Consider the following 16,790-nt stretch of genomic DNA (forward strand, 5'->3'; position numbering starts at 1 on the left):
ACAAAATGTTCAATGATTTAAACCAATAACGGCTAAGCTGTCCCTTAGAAAAATAATTCTGTGTTGAATAAAATATATTTTAGGTTCTACACATTATTAGTTTCATTTTAATACCAAATGTTTATCACAGTTTACTTTCCTATTCTAATCGCTTTTAAATCTTGAAACTAGACTCCACTAGATTCTGTAATGTTCAAAAATTGTCAAGTAAAACAACAACAGTTTTTTAAACTACTTCTAAAAGATTCTTTATTCTCTCCTACTTTTTCTTATCACAAATATTAAAGAGTCTTGATAATTGAATACGGTGGTTGACTATTTGTTGGTAAGTAGTAAATACCCTTCGCTTTCTTGACATTATTTGGATCACCTAATCGGACTCGGGTTTTTCTTCCGCCACAAGCTGCGTTCTGCATGCTCTCAAGATCACTGCATTCCACTGCAAAGAACCTATTGTTCTTTTCCTGCAAAAGTGCTTCGGCGAAGTACTCCAGTGATCGTCCGTGAGAACAGAAGAAATAACCATCACATCCTGGTTGTGACTTTCCACCGTTCGGGTAGAAAGCTGCCTTTCCAATTGGTTCAAAGAACCCCAAGAATCCTCCATTGGTCTGAATTGTTTCCACATAGACAGCGTCACTAGAGCATAAACGTTTTTCCCGCTGGTCATATCGGAAAAGTGGCATTGCTGGATCAAAACCAACGATGGTCTGGACTTTTCCACGCTTCACATTCTTTCCGGCGAATCCTGCAACATGTGCACCCAAACTACTTCCATAGATGGCCAACGAATCGAACGACAGGTTTGTTTCGTCATGCAGCCAATCGATAAATTCTGCGACAATCTTACCCACCTTGGAGCATTTCCTTTGCGAAGAGATGTAGAACTTTGATCTGGCGTAGACACTCCAATCCACTGAAATGAAGTTGTACTGCCTGTTTGTTCCGTTCAGCAGAAGGGCCTCACGAATAGACCATCCTGCACCGTAGCCACTCATCCAGCCATGAATCATGAATCTGTTTTAATCAACAACATTTGTCTTAGTCAGAAAAAGAACAAAAACCACACCTTTTAAACCTTACCTGGTTGGATTGTTGGCGTTGAAGGTTGAACGTGCCAACGATTTTAGATCACCCTTGATGATTTCAATTGGTTCGGTTGGATTTGCCTCAGTGTATAGGAAGAACTTTATGGTGTCAAATGTCTGATCGAATTCTGAGCCATCAGCCTCTTTGGCTGCTTCAGTTTCTGTCATCCACCGAAAACTGCCGTTCATTTGTGGAATTGGCCAAAGTGTGTCTGCTTCTCGTTGGTCCGCCGGAAATGAAACACCTGAAAAAATGGATATTTATGTTATGATCAATAAGTCAAAAATCACTATCCATGCTCTGAAGACACAAACCTCCTTCAATTAGTCCGAAGACTACAGCTACCACTGCTACAAGAATGATGTGTTGCTTCATTGTTAAGCTTTTGGTTTCTGATACCAATTACCGTTATGGATTTGGCTTTTATACTGGCCAAAATCAATTGAGAGCATTTTGTATTCTTATCTGCCTAATTAAACAAAGTATTAACAAAAAATTGTACACATTCGATTTCTTGATTATAATGTTAACACAAAACCAGATAAATCTTCAACCGATCGGTTTGATAGAGAACATAAATAAAACAAAATGTTTATCAACTAGTCAAGCCATAAATTATAAAAACAAATGTAAACACTCTTTTTTAATAATTCTAAAGGACCTATCGAGTACGATATGAATTTGAACGTGCAAAGTTTAATCACGCGTCAAAAAAGTGTGATTTGTTGAATCTCTATTAATCTATCAATTTCATTTATTATCATTATCAATAAAACAAAATCATTCATATCTGTCTTGAACTTTGAGAAGCATTTGAAGAACTGCAAAAAATATAAATACACCTTTATCTAGATGATTATTTTTAAATAATTTATGCACTTTTTTGAAATTGCAAAATTTGACCCAGTAGACCGTTCAAGGCATAATACATTTTAAATCTGACAGATGAAAACACCATTTTATCATTCATGGCAATTATACAAAGAAAGGGTAACATAGTGATCATTGAACTCCTTTGCCCAGCGTTTTATAAAACCAAGCATAGAACTTGCCCTATTAACAATAAAATGTGATGTGTAAACTCTAAGTTGGAACAGATATGTACACCTAAATCTTTAAATGTGGAGACACGACAGAGTTTTTGCTGTGATATACAGTAGTCAAATACGTTACTGATTAGTTTTTTAGTGAAAGTTATAGTCTGGCATTTTAAAGGGTTGAGTAAAAGGCTATTTTTCCCACACCAAAATGTGAAACTATCAATGTCGACTTGTAAAGAATACGATCTTGGTTGGACTTTATTATTTTGAAAATATTCATATCGTCAGCAAAAATGAGAAGTTCACTTGAGCGTAGACATGACGATACATCGTTAATAGACAGGATGAACAGAAAAGGGCCAAGATGGCTTCCCTGGGGAACACCAACTTGAGCAAGAAAAGGTTCAGAATGACAATTTCTAAATTTTACCTCGTAGGATCTGTTTTCAAGGTATGACTTAATCCAAGCTATGAAAAATGGTGGAAAACCAAGAGCCTTAAGTTTAAATAAAATAATTCCGTGGCTAAGTTAGTCAAAAGCTTTAGAAAAGTCAGTGTTTACACAGTCAACTTCATTACCTTGTTTTAAAGCGTTTGAACATATGTTTGAGAATGTGAGGAGATTAGTAACGGTTGATCTTTTTTTCACAAAACCATGTTGCTGTTCGCAAATGATATTTTTACTAAAATATGCTACGCTTTTACAAACAACTTGTTCAAATACTTTAGGAATACAAGAAAGCTTTGCAATGGGCCTGTAATTGCTTATATCTGACTTGTTACCTTTCTTGAAAATTGGTGTAAGAAATGACTTCTTCCATATACTGGGAAATTTGCCTGTTTTTAGAGAAAGTTTGAATAAAAACGTAAGGGGTTCAACTAAAGCATTACTACACTTTTTTAGTACTATCGGGGGAATACCATCAGGACCGGCTGTGCAGTCATCATTCAACGCAGATAAAAGATCAAGGACCGTACTCAGTAGCACAGGTATGTGACTACAGCTAGTTTGCGAAAAAGTGTGAAGATTATGAAAATATACTTCATTAACTTCTTGAGGACTATTAACAAATGACTCAAGGAAATTCGTTGCGAAAGTATTACAGATATCAAAAGTTTTATCTAACGAAAGGTTCTTGTAAGTGAAGTTAACTGGAAAGCCATCAGATTTTTTCTTTGAGTTTACAAAATTCCAACATTTTTTAGGATTCTCTTTCAAAGAAGTGCCCATATAAGTAACATAACAAGCATATACAAAATTAGAAAGAGATTTAAATTGGTTAAAGAGTTCAACAATAAAAAAAAAGTTGACTGGAGACAGAGTTTTGAGATACATTTTCTATGCCTTATTACTTTATACGTTTTATTTTATACGTAAAACACTAACAAAAAGGTATCCGGATACCCTATCTGTCTGATATTGGGCGCAGCCATTATGGCAAATGTAAACGTCACTTTGACATCTAAAATTAGTAGGTGAAGAACACAATTACCATTTAAACCTGTCTTAACTCTGTAAAGCATATCTTTGCTTTTTTATACCTTAATTCGTTCGGAGAACAAACGAATCTAGTCCTGGATTTTTGCATTTGTTGAGTTGACTAATGAACTAATTACAAAATTTTCAGTAAGGGTTATAAAGTAAACTTGTGTAAATTATGAACTTCAAAAATAGGTGTGCTTTTTTGGAAAAAATATACGTAATGAAGTAATAATTTACACTTATTGCAAATTCGAAGTCTTTACTTCAGATAAAAGCAGAAGTAAGATCCAACTGCGGATAGAAATATGACGTTTACGTTTATTGGAACCGTTTCAATCGCTATTCACTGATCAATTTTCCGAAAACATTGATGTAGCTGTGAAATAGATTAGGAATGAATCGTAGACTTTACAAAAGCAATGTAGCCAAAAGTCAGTAACTTTTTATGACAGCTGGCCAATCAGAAGATTGAAAATTCAGAAATATGAAAACTTTCTTACAGACTTGTAAAAGAATGCAATCTCATTCATGAATCACATATTGATTTCAACTTAAAGATTGATTTTATTGCAACAAAATATTAGGACTTAAATGTTATCACCGTAATCATTTGCCTTAAAAAGAAAATACGTCACGTAAATGAAGGGTCTTCAAGTGAATCCAAGAACTTCAAGTGAATGTAAATTATGTATGAAATGATTACAATCAATTGAATGCAGTCTTTTCAAGGTCAAATGAATGCATATTAGATTGGAGCCTGCCTTTTGCTATCTAAATAAAAGTTTTCAATTATATTGCGGGTGTTTCTTTAGACAAAAAATCAATAAAAGTTGATAATTCGTTATGACAAAAACGGTTTACGTTTTATAGACTTAATCTGTCTACCTAATGAGTAAATACATTAAAATCACAAATTTATCAATTCAAAAAAATTAATAATATTGCTCAATAAATGTGTAGGAGCGAGCGTAATCACGCGTGAATATCATAATACGCTATGAAATCATTTTTTGTTTTTCACGTGCGGTAATGGGTAATGCAGGATTTCAAAGGCCACACTTTTTAACAAATTTTATCAACAACAAATCATAAAACTTAATTTATTACTTACCAATTTTATTGCTGCAATTATTATTGCTTTTATATTATGTGAGTAAATTGTATAATTATAATTCTACGTTTATCAATTTTGCCAAAAATATTTATCATGACGAATCTTTTGTAGAAATTGTTTTAAAATATTTTATAAATTTTCTTGATTGGCATCGTATCATTTAGAAATTAATATATAATTATTATTGTCTACAATGTGTTTGACAAGAAAGATATCTTTGCCTTTGGATTTTATTTTTACTGTTAGGGCCTTACCAATAATCAAAATTAAAGCTCACTTAAATATTTAACTGGGTTTTAAATATTTTGCCATATCAATAAACATTTTGATAGTTAGGTTAAGGGCTAACGTCCAGTTAAATTTATTGTTGGGAAACTGAACTAAATTAAACTCCATGGTTTGCACTAGGGATGTTGCAAAATATTCGCATCCGCATCCGCAATTGCATATTATTCGCAATAATTCCAACATCCGCATCCGCATAAACTGATGCGGAGTTTGTCGCGGTTGCGGATGTTTTTTAACGCTTTTTTTCAATTCGAAAAATAGCAACAGCCCGGCATACTATATCTTTAGTGTTATGACTATTACACCAATAAAACAATTAGGATTTAGTCGAAGACTAATAAATAATATATCTTTTATTAAAATTACTAAAAGGAAAAGTAATATATACTTTACGAAAGCGCACACTGAACTGAGCTAATAAATTTGTCGTGGCAACAGAATCTGCTTTCTCTTTCTTATTTTTGGCGCTGCTACTTTTGTGGCATGTTGATGTGTTGGTAATGTTTGCGACACTGATGGAGTTGCCACTTATCATTATAAATAAAAACGACCCTTTCATCCTAATTAAAAAATTTAAATTCAAAAAACTCGGTCTCAAGTATGCGACGACAAAAGCAACAACAAGTCATATGCAATGGTCACAGATTTGAGGATATAAAAGCTCTGGCTAAGTGGCCAGAGGATATAGTTTATTTGTATATATTAAGTGAAAAAGTGATACAGAACATAAATGACTCCACCAACAAAAAGCAGAATCTGGATCTATTTTAATTTAAATAAAAATGAACATACTGACGAAAAGGACGCACGACTTCTTCGTTGAAAAACCACTTGAAGTCAAACAATGAAATTCTTTTAAAAAAAAGAAAGAAGATACAGGTATGATATTTTTTTATAAACATAAAATTGTGAAATAGCTTGTTAGTTATTTTTTTTTTGTTTTTGTACAAGTATTAGCAGCAGCAGCAACTCACATAAAATTGACAAACTGATTGAAGAAATGGTAGTGCTTCAGAATTTACCATTTATCTTTGTAGACGGACTTGGATTTCGCCGTCTTATACAAGAACTACACTCAAATATAATTTTAGAGGACGAAATTTTTTTCTGATTTTATTTGTAATTAACTGTACGGAAAAGTTGCAGCTAAAGTCAAAGAATTGCTTGAAAAACATGACTACATGTCTTTTACTTCTGATATTTGGACAGATCCCAGCTCAATTTTTTTCTTGCTAAGCTTAACTTTGAAGGAACATCAATCGCCATACAGGTGATATCATTGCAGGCAAATTTAACAATTATTTAGTGGAGCTGGATTAATAAACGATCCACTAAGAAACGGATTACAGTCTGAGAAGGCTGCAATCTTGCTTTTTATTAAATATAACTCACCCATTTTTAAATTTAATTATAAAACGGAAGATAATTAATAACATTTTCCTTTAATTATGGACTTAAAATTGTTTTTATTTAATAAAATCTAAAGTCCGCATCCGCATCCATATCCGCGGATGTGAGTCTCAAAAAATCCGCATCCGCTTCCGCGGATGTCAACATTTGTACATCCGCAACAACCCTGGTTTGCACTGTTGTTTTGACAGAACACGCAACAAATACTTTTCAGGTCTCAAGAGTTGAGATTTATGTTGTCTTCTGATTGTTCGTGGCAATATTTTATAAAAAAGTAAGTCGAATAATACTTGTTTTAATTATAATTGTGATTATGTTCTAATAAATATCCATCATTTTAGAAATGGCTGACAAAAAAATTAAAACGTAGCAGATCTTCAAATTGGACTGAATTGAAATGAAGGAGCTACTGGTCGAAGCAGACCACTTGCGCATGTTATAGATTCTAAGCTAAATGATGGCAAGTTATAAAAAGCCAAAGCTATAGCCTGACAAAATTATGCTGCAGTGTTTCAGACAAGTGGCTTTGAATCGACGCCGAAACAAGTAAGGGACCGGTGAAGCTGCTACAAACAGGAGGCGAGGATCAATTTAAGTTAAATTAATCGATCTCAGAGGGAGACCAGTGGTGGAAAGCCTCCTGAGGAACCTTCTTAGATCGATTATGAAATTGCTGAAATTTCCAATCTTGATTTTGTTGAAGATACCACAGAATTTGATTACGATGCAATATGGCTTAATGGTTATGATGACAAGTAAAATATTTTCTCCTTATTATTTGTAGGTAATTGTTTTTAAAATAGTTTTTTTATTCTAGAGAATTTTACGGATAATTTATCTGCCAATGAACGAGAACTATGCCTTTAAATGAATTTAGCTTCATTTCCTTCAATGGAATTTCATTGGCAGATAGATTGTCTGAAAAATCTAACTGAATCATGACAAGAGATAAAAAAAAAGAGTTCGTCCTCGCTCAGAAGGATCATGTTAAGGTCGTTCTCAGTCTCCATTAAGGATGGACTGTCTACGACTTTTGTAGAGGGTGCAGTCGCGATTGGAGAGAACAAGGGTGCATCGTCACCCTCTGTTAGGAGAGAAGACGACGTCCCAGGTTCACCAACCGCTAGTTCACCTTCGGTAGTTTTTGGAGGCCCGCTTTCTCGTTAACCTCATCTTTTTTATAAATTCGAATTTTAATGGATTCGAAGCCATAGTTTATGAAGCCCTCGTTTAGGGCTAGAGGAGCCAAGGATTCTTTATTGAGTACCACAATGGCGCTCCTATAAAGACCCTTCACTTCCTCTAGCTTGGCTATTTTCCATTTATGCGTCAGAAGGGACGGGTTGCACACTTAGACCATCTCGAGAATGTCCTCGTTACAGGTTCGATCGTTATCCAGATGCGGGCTCTAGGTCTGCTAAGAATGTCTTTCACAGCGACAACCTCGAGCTTCGCACCTGGCCAAACTTCACCTAACCGGCTGGCTGACAGCAAGCTTGTAAAGGTCACAAGACATCTGGTCGCCACAAACCAAGAGTTTGACATGGCCTTGATGCCAATCCCCATCGCTTATGGAAAATGCTCAAAAAGCCATCCGAGGGCTTAACCTTGACCAACTGCCAACGAACGATCAGCCGATATTGTGCCATCATCATCGCTCCTGTCAATGACCGCAACCACGACTTTGCCCTTCACGACGTCACTGAAATTGGATTGTTTCCTGATGGGATTGAGGGGGGTGCTGGTGTTATGCACCCGAGGCCGTTTTGGTGTCGGTGCGGCCCCCTCAAGAGACCTTTCTCTTTTGGACGCAGAGTCCTTATTGGATCTTGTTGTAGCAAGTATGCTTTTGGCCCATTCGACGCTAGCGGTTTGGTGTGGTGTCTTTTCAGCCCCCCATGATGCACCAGAGGCCTTTAAGATTTTCGCCGCTTGCCGCCTTTGTCACTAGTAGTGGTAGGGCCATTTTTCACAACCCTGCCACTACTGAAATTAGGTATCGCTACCTTTTTATTCTCGTTGCTACCAACAGCAGAGGAGGGTCCATGGTTAGCCACTACTCCCTTTTCTGTGTTGGCCGCAAGAGATACGACAGCAGGCTTTGACGTCAAGCTGCCGCCTGGTGTTGAAGAGATACCGGTCTCACTTGTGTTTTTATTTTTGTTTTTGTTGTTAGTTTTGTTCATTTGTTGGTCCCACGAGACGCGAAGAAAAAAGGTCCATCTGCACAGAGATTCGCATGTACAGATAAGGCTAGTTAATCCGGAGGTCGCCAGGTAGCCGGATACTCCGTTAGAGACTGGGCTATTTTTGAATTGGGCCCCCAGCCAGGCTGTTTATCGGCCCGGGTCGTTTAACACCTGAGATCCAGCCGAATAAAGATGGGAGGTGGTTGGCGAGGAAGAGAAAGGGTGAGGAGTCAGTTGATGTTAATTCATCATACTGACGTGTAAGGAAAAGATTGGGATTCGGTAACAGCAATTCAGCTAGGTTACCTAGAGTGAGAAGGAGTATAGGAAATAGGACCGTTGCTAGCTATTTTGCCATTACAAACGTGGGGGGTGGGATGGGAGTTGGTGACATAAACGTAGGCTGGTATGCCTCGTTTATGTTGGAATGGATGATGATTTTGGGAAGGTAGAGGGATAAGAACTACCTAAAATGGCGTCAAAATAAATCTATAATTTTGTATGGCAAACAATCAGATCACACACAAAATCATGTATAAATTTGAACACACATGCATTTTTAGAGTAGATCCGTCAAAAAAGTTAAATGACTGAAAGTAAAATTTATTTATGTTTATAGTTTTCAATTTTGTATCAACTTTGTTTCTGACGATATTTAAAAGTTCGGCATGGAATTTCCGTTGCTTATCAACTAACGCAATTTTATAAAGTTTTGTGAAACTCGTTTGATGCTTAGATACACGTAAAGACGTTGTTGAAGAAGCATACAAATACATTTAATAATTGTATCTATATCTCTGTTTTAGTCAATAAGATATTGGACCCTTTTAACTTAAAGTGTTTTAGATCGATAAAATCTCTCGCTGTAAAATTTAATAAAATCAATTTATTATCGGAAATGTCTTTGTTTTTGTTGAATGGAACACGCCTTCTTTAGTTTAGTAAACACGAGTTTATCACAATATTTATGAAATTATACGCCCTATTGTAGATAAACATTTTTCAAAGATTAAAAATATTCATGGTATAAACTTTGCGAAGGACGATTTCTATCAATTAACTTTTCAATACAATTTTTGCATACCTCTCGAAATGATTAGTAGTTTTGGCAATCAATATAAACGAAACTGTACTTTCTGATATTGATATAACCAATAAAATAAAGTAATAAAGTTATTTTTTAAAATTTTATTGTTGATAATTGAAGTCGAAAAGTGTGGTCTTTGAAATCAAATTAAATCGCACGTGAAAAGCAAGTATTGATTTTATGATATTTATAATATTCACGTGATTATGTGGGCAGACATTGTAAAATTTTATTTTGTTTTCTTAGAAATGGCCTAGTTAATATGAGACATGATGAAACAAAGTAGAATCGCTACTGTTCTAGGTTAAAGGCATTTACAATTATTCTTTGTTTTCGGAAGTTTCTCCAGACGTCAATTTGACATAAATAAATAAAGAGGTTTAATGAGAAATGTCGGCAAGCAAATACAGCCAATCAACAGGCCAGGCACGCAAAGCGGCGCTGCATAGAATGACGGGAGTTGCTCACGAGTTCTATGAGCAGAAGGGGAGAGAGAAACAGAGTGCATGAGAAGAGTGCGGTCTAAGATGTTGAGAAGTTCAAAAGCAGGAATGAAGTTCGAAAGTTTTATGAGCGGTCGAAATGAATTTCATAGGTACATACCTTAATCTCGAACCGAAGGTCGCAAAGACGAAATTGGAAACATCATAGTAGAATCGCAGTCAATGCTGGGAATACGGAAGGAACAGTATCGTTACGTCGACGATAACCTATATTCCGTTGCCAGACAGGGTTACGACGAAAGCCAACAATCCCGACTTAGATGAAGTAAAGATTACCATATCTAAGCTGAAGTCTTACAAAGCCAGCTGGAGCAGATGGCTTGAATGCCGAACTCTTCAAAGAAGCTGGAGATAATTTGGTCCTATGCACCAACTTAACTTCATTCCCTATTGAATGGAACCTCAGTATTGTTTTGCCAGATACTAAAAATAGAGACCAACAACCTGAATGGTCCTTATTAGTGTAGTTTTAGACTAGGAAAGTCCACAGTCGATCAATGTAGCTTTTGTGAATATTGGGGCACAGTAAAACAAAGTGCATGCTGTTATGGAGAAAGGACCTACAACACCGACGACGTCTCGGTCAAAACGTCACCATCGACAGACGTCAGAAGTTAATAACATTGTCTACCTAGGTTCCGCTATGAACGCAGAAAACAACACCAGCGCTGAGATCAAACGAAGAATAACTCTTGCTAACCGCTGTTTCTCTGGGCTAAGAAAGCAATTGAGTAGCAAAGCCTTCGCTCGAGCGACTAAAGTGTGGTTTTAAAAGACGATTGTCATCGCCCGCCGTCCTGCTATATGGTGCATGGACTATGACAAAAGCGGATGAAAGCACCTTTGGGTCGTTTATAGAGAAAAGTTATTCGCGTGCTCTACGGTCCCGTATAAATAAAAGGTGAGTCGAGGAGATGGAAAGAACTTTACAACAAGCTGTACAGCAACATAGACTTAAGCCAGAATCTTCGAATCCACGACCACAGGACGGAACAGTAGAGGAAGACCACCGATCAGATGGCGCACATGTGGAAAATGACCTCACCCAACTTGGAGTGCGCAACTGGTGACATAATCTGGGAACGGGCTAGATGGAGTAGGTTGTTGGGTGAGGCACTAACCCACACAGGACTGAAGCGCCACCTTCAGTAAATAAGAAAAATAGTAAGGGACCAGTTAAACGTATCATTGGTTTTCATTGTTGAAACAAATCATTTGAATTTTTTGACAGATCGTTTACAGTGATGGTGGAAAGTTTCTGTCATTGAAAAAATGACAAATATGTCTTTTGTCATTGAAGTTGTGTAAGATTGGTCAACTAAATCAGTAAAACGGTAAAAGAATCTGCTGGTTATGAAAATTAACTTCCGTCCGGAAAATAGAAAAATAAAATTGCAAATGAACTTTTTGGTACTCAAAGAGAAATCTTTCAATGATTTCCAATAAACAAGTAAATACATATTTCGCATTTCTAAAAGGAAACACAGTAAAATATCCATTCAAAATTTCAGGATGGACGTAAACGTTAGCTATTACTGGTCCCTTACAAAGTTCTCAGCGCTATAATATAGGTTTTTCCTATACAGATTAACAACTTGCTTAATCAAAACGCTTTGCTTGGTACAGGGTTTCAATTCTTGAGGCAGCTTGATCTTGTATGGGTGTTCACCAAGATCCTTACAGAAAATATGCCATATATGATCTGCGTGATGTCTAATTCTTGAGAACCTTGTTGAATTGACTGATTCAGATCGTTTGGTGGCGAACTGCATAGCAAAGAGATGAGCTTTCTCTTAGGAGCTAACCAATAGAATGTTGTAAACAACCACCATAGTTACAAAGTTAATGTTACCTATGAATGGAATGACTAATGGCTGAATCACAAACACCCTTCAGCTTCGGCTTCGCGTGACGTTTAATAGACAAATTTTACTAAACAACAAACTAAATACATTTGCTCTTTGGAAGGATGAAATAATAGAAAAAAGCAACCTCGAAGCAGGCCACCGTAACGCAGACGAAGCCGAAGCTGTGTTTGTGATTCAGCCATTAACGTTTTAATGTATGTGAGACATTGCAGTTTTTTTGCCGTAGTGTTTGGTCCGTCGATAAAGTGCTTTGCACACCTTCCTGGCTTGCTAAACCTTTTTTCGGCTTTCCTCAGTAGGATTGGCTTTAGCGACTGAAACTTTTTTCTGTATCCCTAATAACCTCTTTACAACTCGAATCAAACCATGCGTTTTTCTTAGGTCTGATGCTTTTATCCTATTAAGGATACAAATTCTCATTCCCAAGAGAATCAAACTTGTGATAATATCATCGCTGGCGTCAACGTCGGGAAACCATATTGACCAGTTGAAGATAGGCTTTCTCGTATTGCCAAACGGTTCTCTTAGGAACTGTATCGCTAACTGGAGAGTAGCAACACAATGGTCACACGAGCTTAAAGGAAATAGAACACTAAAAGTATACTTATCAGGTTCAAAGTTAAGAAACAAGTCAAGGGTGTTTTCTGCTTAACCCTACACCTCCGATATTCAAGGGGGCTTGTTGACCAGTTGAGTTATAGGTGATTGAACTCAGCAATTTTCAAATATCTCAGCACAAACTCCTTCGGGTGTTGTTTGAGACGAATGATTGTTAAAAAGAATTGAGATTTAACTACACAATATGTCATTCCTTCACGCTAGATTTGCTGTCAAAATTGACAGAACCTGGGACTAAAAATGACAGAAATTCAAAATAAACGAATAGCCCTAATGTTGTTAACTTAAATCTTTATGGGAATATGCTTTTGACCATAGCGATTTTGACCGGATCCTTCCTGAAATAAAATGTATGGGCTATATTTTGACAAGTCCGGGATCCAAATCTCTGATATTCACCTATTTTTGGATTTAAAAGATATCCACATTAAAAAAGATAAACAAAGTATATTTTTATCAACATTTTTGTAAACTTATTGTTCTGGACAGCAGGTCATTTAACTAACCAGTTCTTAATACAAAAAGACTCTAGATATTCTTCTAATCAGACATTTCTATTTTGATAAGTGATTGTTTTCGTATGCCAGAACTCTTAAAGAATTGTAAAAAGTATTTAAACATTTTTATACACAATTTATGACTTTATTGATTGATATAAATTTAAACTTTGTTTATATTCTCTAGCAAACCAATGGGTTGAAGATTTATCTGGTTTTGTGTTCAAATTGTATCAAGGAATCGAATGTGTACAATTTTTATTGATACTTCGATTAATTAAGCAGATTAGAATTTGGTATTCTTAAATTCTAAAAGAAAACCGCAATTTATTTTGGCCATTATAAAAGCCAAATCCATAACTGTAACTTGTATCAGAAAACAAAAGCTTAACAATGAAGCAACACATCATTCTAGTAGCAGCAGTTGCTGTAGTCTTGGGACTCATTGAAGGAGGTTTGTGTCTTCGTAGCATGGAGAGTGAGTTTTGATTGATCATAACAAAAATATCGATTTTCAGGATTTTCATTTCCGGCGGACCAACGAGAAGCAGACACACTTTGGCCAATTCCACACAAGAACGGCAGTTTTCGGTGGATGACAGAGACTGAAGCAGCTAAAGAGGCAAATGGCGCGGAATTCAATCAGACATTTGACAGCATTAAGTTCTTCTTATACACTGAGGCAAATCCAACCGAACCAACAGAAATCATCAAGGACGACTTGAAATCGTTGGCACGTTCAAACTTCGACTCCAAGAATCCAACCAGGTAAGGTTCAAAAGGGAGATTTTTAAAGTCAAGCCTAACTCAGAAAAATATTATTAATTAACTTAGATTCATGATTCATGGCTGGATGAGTGGCTACGGAGCAGGATGGTCCATTCGTGAGGCTCTTTTGATGAACGGGACAAACAGGCAGTACAATTTCATTTCGGTTGATTGGAGCGTTTACGCCAGATCGATGTTCTATATCTCTTCGCAAAGGAAGTGCTCCAAGGTGGGTAAGATTATCGCCGAATTCATCGATTGGCTGCATGATGAAACAAACCTGTCGTTCGATTCGCTGGCCATCTATGGAAGTAGTTTGGGTGCACATGTTGCAGGATTCGCCGGAAAGAACGTGAAGCGTGGAAAAGTCCAGACCATCGTTGGTTTTGATCCAGCAATGCCACTTTTCCGATATGACAAGCGGGAAAAACGTTTATCTTCAAGTGACGCTGTGTATGTTGAAACAATTCAAACCAATGGCGGATTCTTGGGTTTCTATGAACCTATTGGAAAGGCAGCATTCTACCCGAACGGTGGAAAGTCACAACCAGGATGCGATGGTTATTTCTTCTGTTCTCACGGACGATCTCTGGAGTATTTCGCCGAAGCACTTTTGCAGGAAAAGAATAATACGTTCTTTGCAATAGAATGCAGTGATCTTGAGAGCATGCAGAACGCAGCTTGTGGTGGAAGAGTAACCGGAGTCCGATTAGGTGATCCAAATAATGTCAAGAAAGCGAAGGGTATTTACTATTTACCAACAAATAGTCAATCACCGTACTCTATCATTAAGAAACTTTAATATTTGTGATAAGAAAAAGTAGGAGAGAATAAAGAATCTGTTAGAAATAGTTTAAAAGGAATCTTTTGGTTGTTATTATTTTGAAATCTCGAACAAAAAGGGTAAAATAATATATATAAATAAATAAAATATATAAACATAAAATGGCATTTTTTAAATATTAAACGTTCAAAATATCGTTTATGCCGCTTTAATTCAAGACGAACAGCTGATCAACTAAAATTGCTCCGTATGTACCAAGCTTGTTGTAAAAGAAAAGCAATTTTGTATCAAGTTTAAAAAATAAAACGAAATTTTGAGCTTCTTTGAGAATATTCTGGAGCCATTTCGAGTAAGACAAAAACAAATATTCGATAAAGTGACACGTCTTTTATAAAGAAGAAAGAAATGTCAATGCCACTTTATCTGTCAAAGAATGAATTTAAGCCTTAATGCCATTTTTGTATGTCTAGAGAAACGTTATGTTAATGGACTTTTGAATTCAAAAAGTTTTCAATAATTTATCAATAAAAAAAAACACTCAAATTTTTTTTCCAAAGCAAAATTATAATTCCATTCAGTGACCCTTAACACATCTGGACTTTGTTTTTAACTATCCTTAATCCCGTATGGTGACTTACTATTTGTCTCCAGATAATATATCCCCTTAGCATAAAAGGAATTATTCGGGTTGCCCAAACGAACACCTATCCTACTATTTATTTTCCGTTTACACGATGCATCCTTAATTGCATCAAATTCCTTACATCTTGATGAAACGAATCGATTTTTTTCCGACAAAGCTAATGCCTCCGCTAAAAACTCCACAGATCGTCCATGTGAACAGCCCACATTCAGTCCACAACCTGGTTGATTTCTTCCACCGTTTGGATAGAATGAAGCTCTTCCGATGGGCTGATGGAAACCCAACGTTCCACCATTGGTATGAATCGATTCCACATACTTGGCATCTGTTTCAGCTAGACGTCCTTTTACGTTGCCATACTCAAATAACGGCATAGCAGGATCTAATCCAATGATAGTATGAATTTTACCTCCTTTGACATTCTTTCCAGTGAAGCCTGCAACGTGAGCCCCCAAGCTGTGTCCATATAATGCCAGATTATCAAATGAAAGCTTGCCATAGTCATGCAACCAATCTATGAACTCGGCTATAATTCGTCCTGCCTTTGAGACACTCTTTTGTGATGAAATATAAAGATTGGACTCGGCGTAAACTGACCAATCAACAGCTATGAAATTGAATTGTCTCGTGCGTCCTTGCAGAAGAAGAGCTTCTCGAATTAATCGATTCTCTGTTGTGTTGTATCCACCATTCCAGCCGTGAATCATAAATCTAGAATGAGAAACTTATGTCAGAATGGTTATGTTTTAGCTGTCAAAGTAACAATATATTTTAAGCGTCAGTTACGTCAAAAAAAAATCGCAGTCACCAAGTTCAATTTCTTTACTTTAATCCAAGGTCTTGTTTTGACATCGGGTCTGTTCGACCACATGTAAAATCCAGCCATTTGACAAATTTTAAAAATAATTTTTGAGACCAGCTAGATCCCAATGTGATCAAAGGTTAAACTTACCTTGTAGGGTATTTGTTATTAAAAGTTGATTGATTTAAAGTCTCTGGTTTATTCTTGTCAATTTCAACGGGTTCAGTTGGATGATCGGGAGTGTATAAGAAGAATCGTATTTTGTTAAACTTCCTTGCGTTAAAATCTTTTTCAGCTTCATACTCTAAGGCTTCTTTAAGTGCCTCACTGTGTGTCATCGAACGTAAGCTTCCATCTTTTTGTGGAATTTGCCAAACTTTATCCAGAGCTCCATCTAAGCTTTCAGGAATTGATTGACCTTTAGAAGACAAATTTATAAAAAGTTCTGTTTGTTTTGATTCAAATCGATCCTACCAAGCCCGAGAACTTGAAACCAGACAGCAAATAGATAAATATGTCTCATCATATTGTCAACTTCTATAAACGTGAATGTGAGTTCTTGGTCAGGGTTTGGCTTTTATATGATGACACTGAAAGGGTGTTTTTA

At 36.3% G+C, this 16,790-nt stretch overlaps 3 protein-coding genes across 3 annotated transcripts; 1 reads left to right on the forward strand and 2 right to left on the reverse strand.

Moving 5' to 3' along the window:
- Positions 1 to 257: 257 nt before the first annotated feature.
- LOC129952775 (lipoprotein lipase-like) lies at positions 258 to 1,660 on the reverse strand. The gene is made up of 2 exons (XM_056065590.1): positions 1,404 to 1,660; positions 258 to 1,333 (listed from the first exon to the last, which is right to left on the reverse strand). The coding sequence occupies exon 2, from the start codon at positions 1,011 to 1,013 to the stop codon at positions 282 to 284; it is 732 nt and encodes a 243-aa protein (XP_055921565.1). The 5' UTR covers positions 1,014 to 1,333; positions 1,404 to 1,660; the 3' UTR covers positions 258 to 281.
- Positions 1,661 to 13,579: 11,919 nt separating this feature from the next.
- On the forward strand, positions 13,580 to 14,756 carry LOC129950702 (lipoprotein lipase-like). The gene is made up of 3 exons (XM_056062623.1): positions 13,580 to 13,640; positions 13,705 to 13,954; positions 14,021 to 14,756. Exons 1-3 carry the CDS (start codon positions 13,580 to 13,582, stop codon positions 14,754 to 14,756), a joined length of 1,047 nt encoding a protein of 348 aa, XP_055918598.1.
- A 539-nt stretch (positions 14,757 to 15,295) lies between these two features.
- On the reverse strand, positions 15,296 to 16,790 carry LOC129951601 (endothelial lipase-like). Its single transcript, XM_056063843.1, has 3 exons — positions 16,658 to 16,790; positions 16,334 to 16,601; positions 15,296 to 16,092 (listed from the first exon to the last, which is right to left on the reverse strand). The coding sequence occupies exons 1-3, from the start codon at positions 16,707 to 16,709 to the stop codon at positions 15,345 to 15,347; spliced, it is 1,068 nt and encodes a 355-aa protein (XP_055919818.1). The 5' UTR covers positions 16,710 to 16,790; the 3' UTR covers positions 15,296 to 15,344.

The sequence above is a fragment of the Eupeodes corollae genome, chromosome 3 (genome assembly GCF_945859685.1).
Source record: "Eupeodes corollae chromosome 3, idEupCoro1.1, whole genome shotgun sequence".
NCBI classification, from domain to species: Eukaryota; Metazoa; Arthropoda; class Insecta; order Diptera; family Syrphidae; genus Eupeodes; species Eupeodes corollae.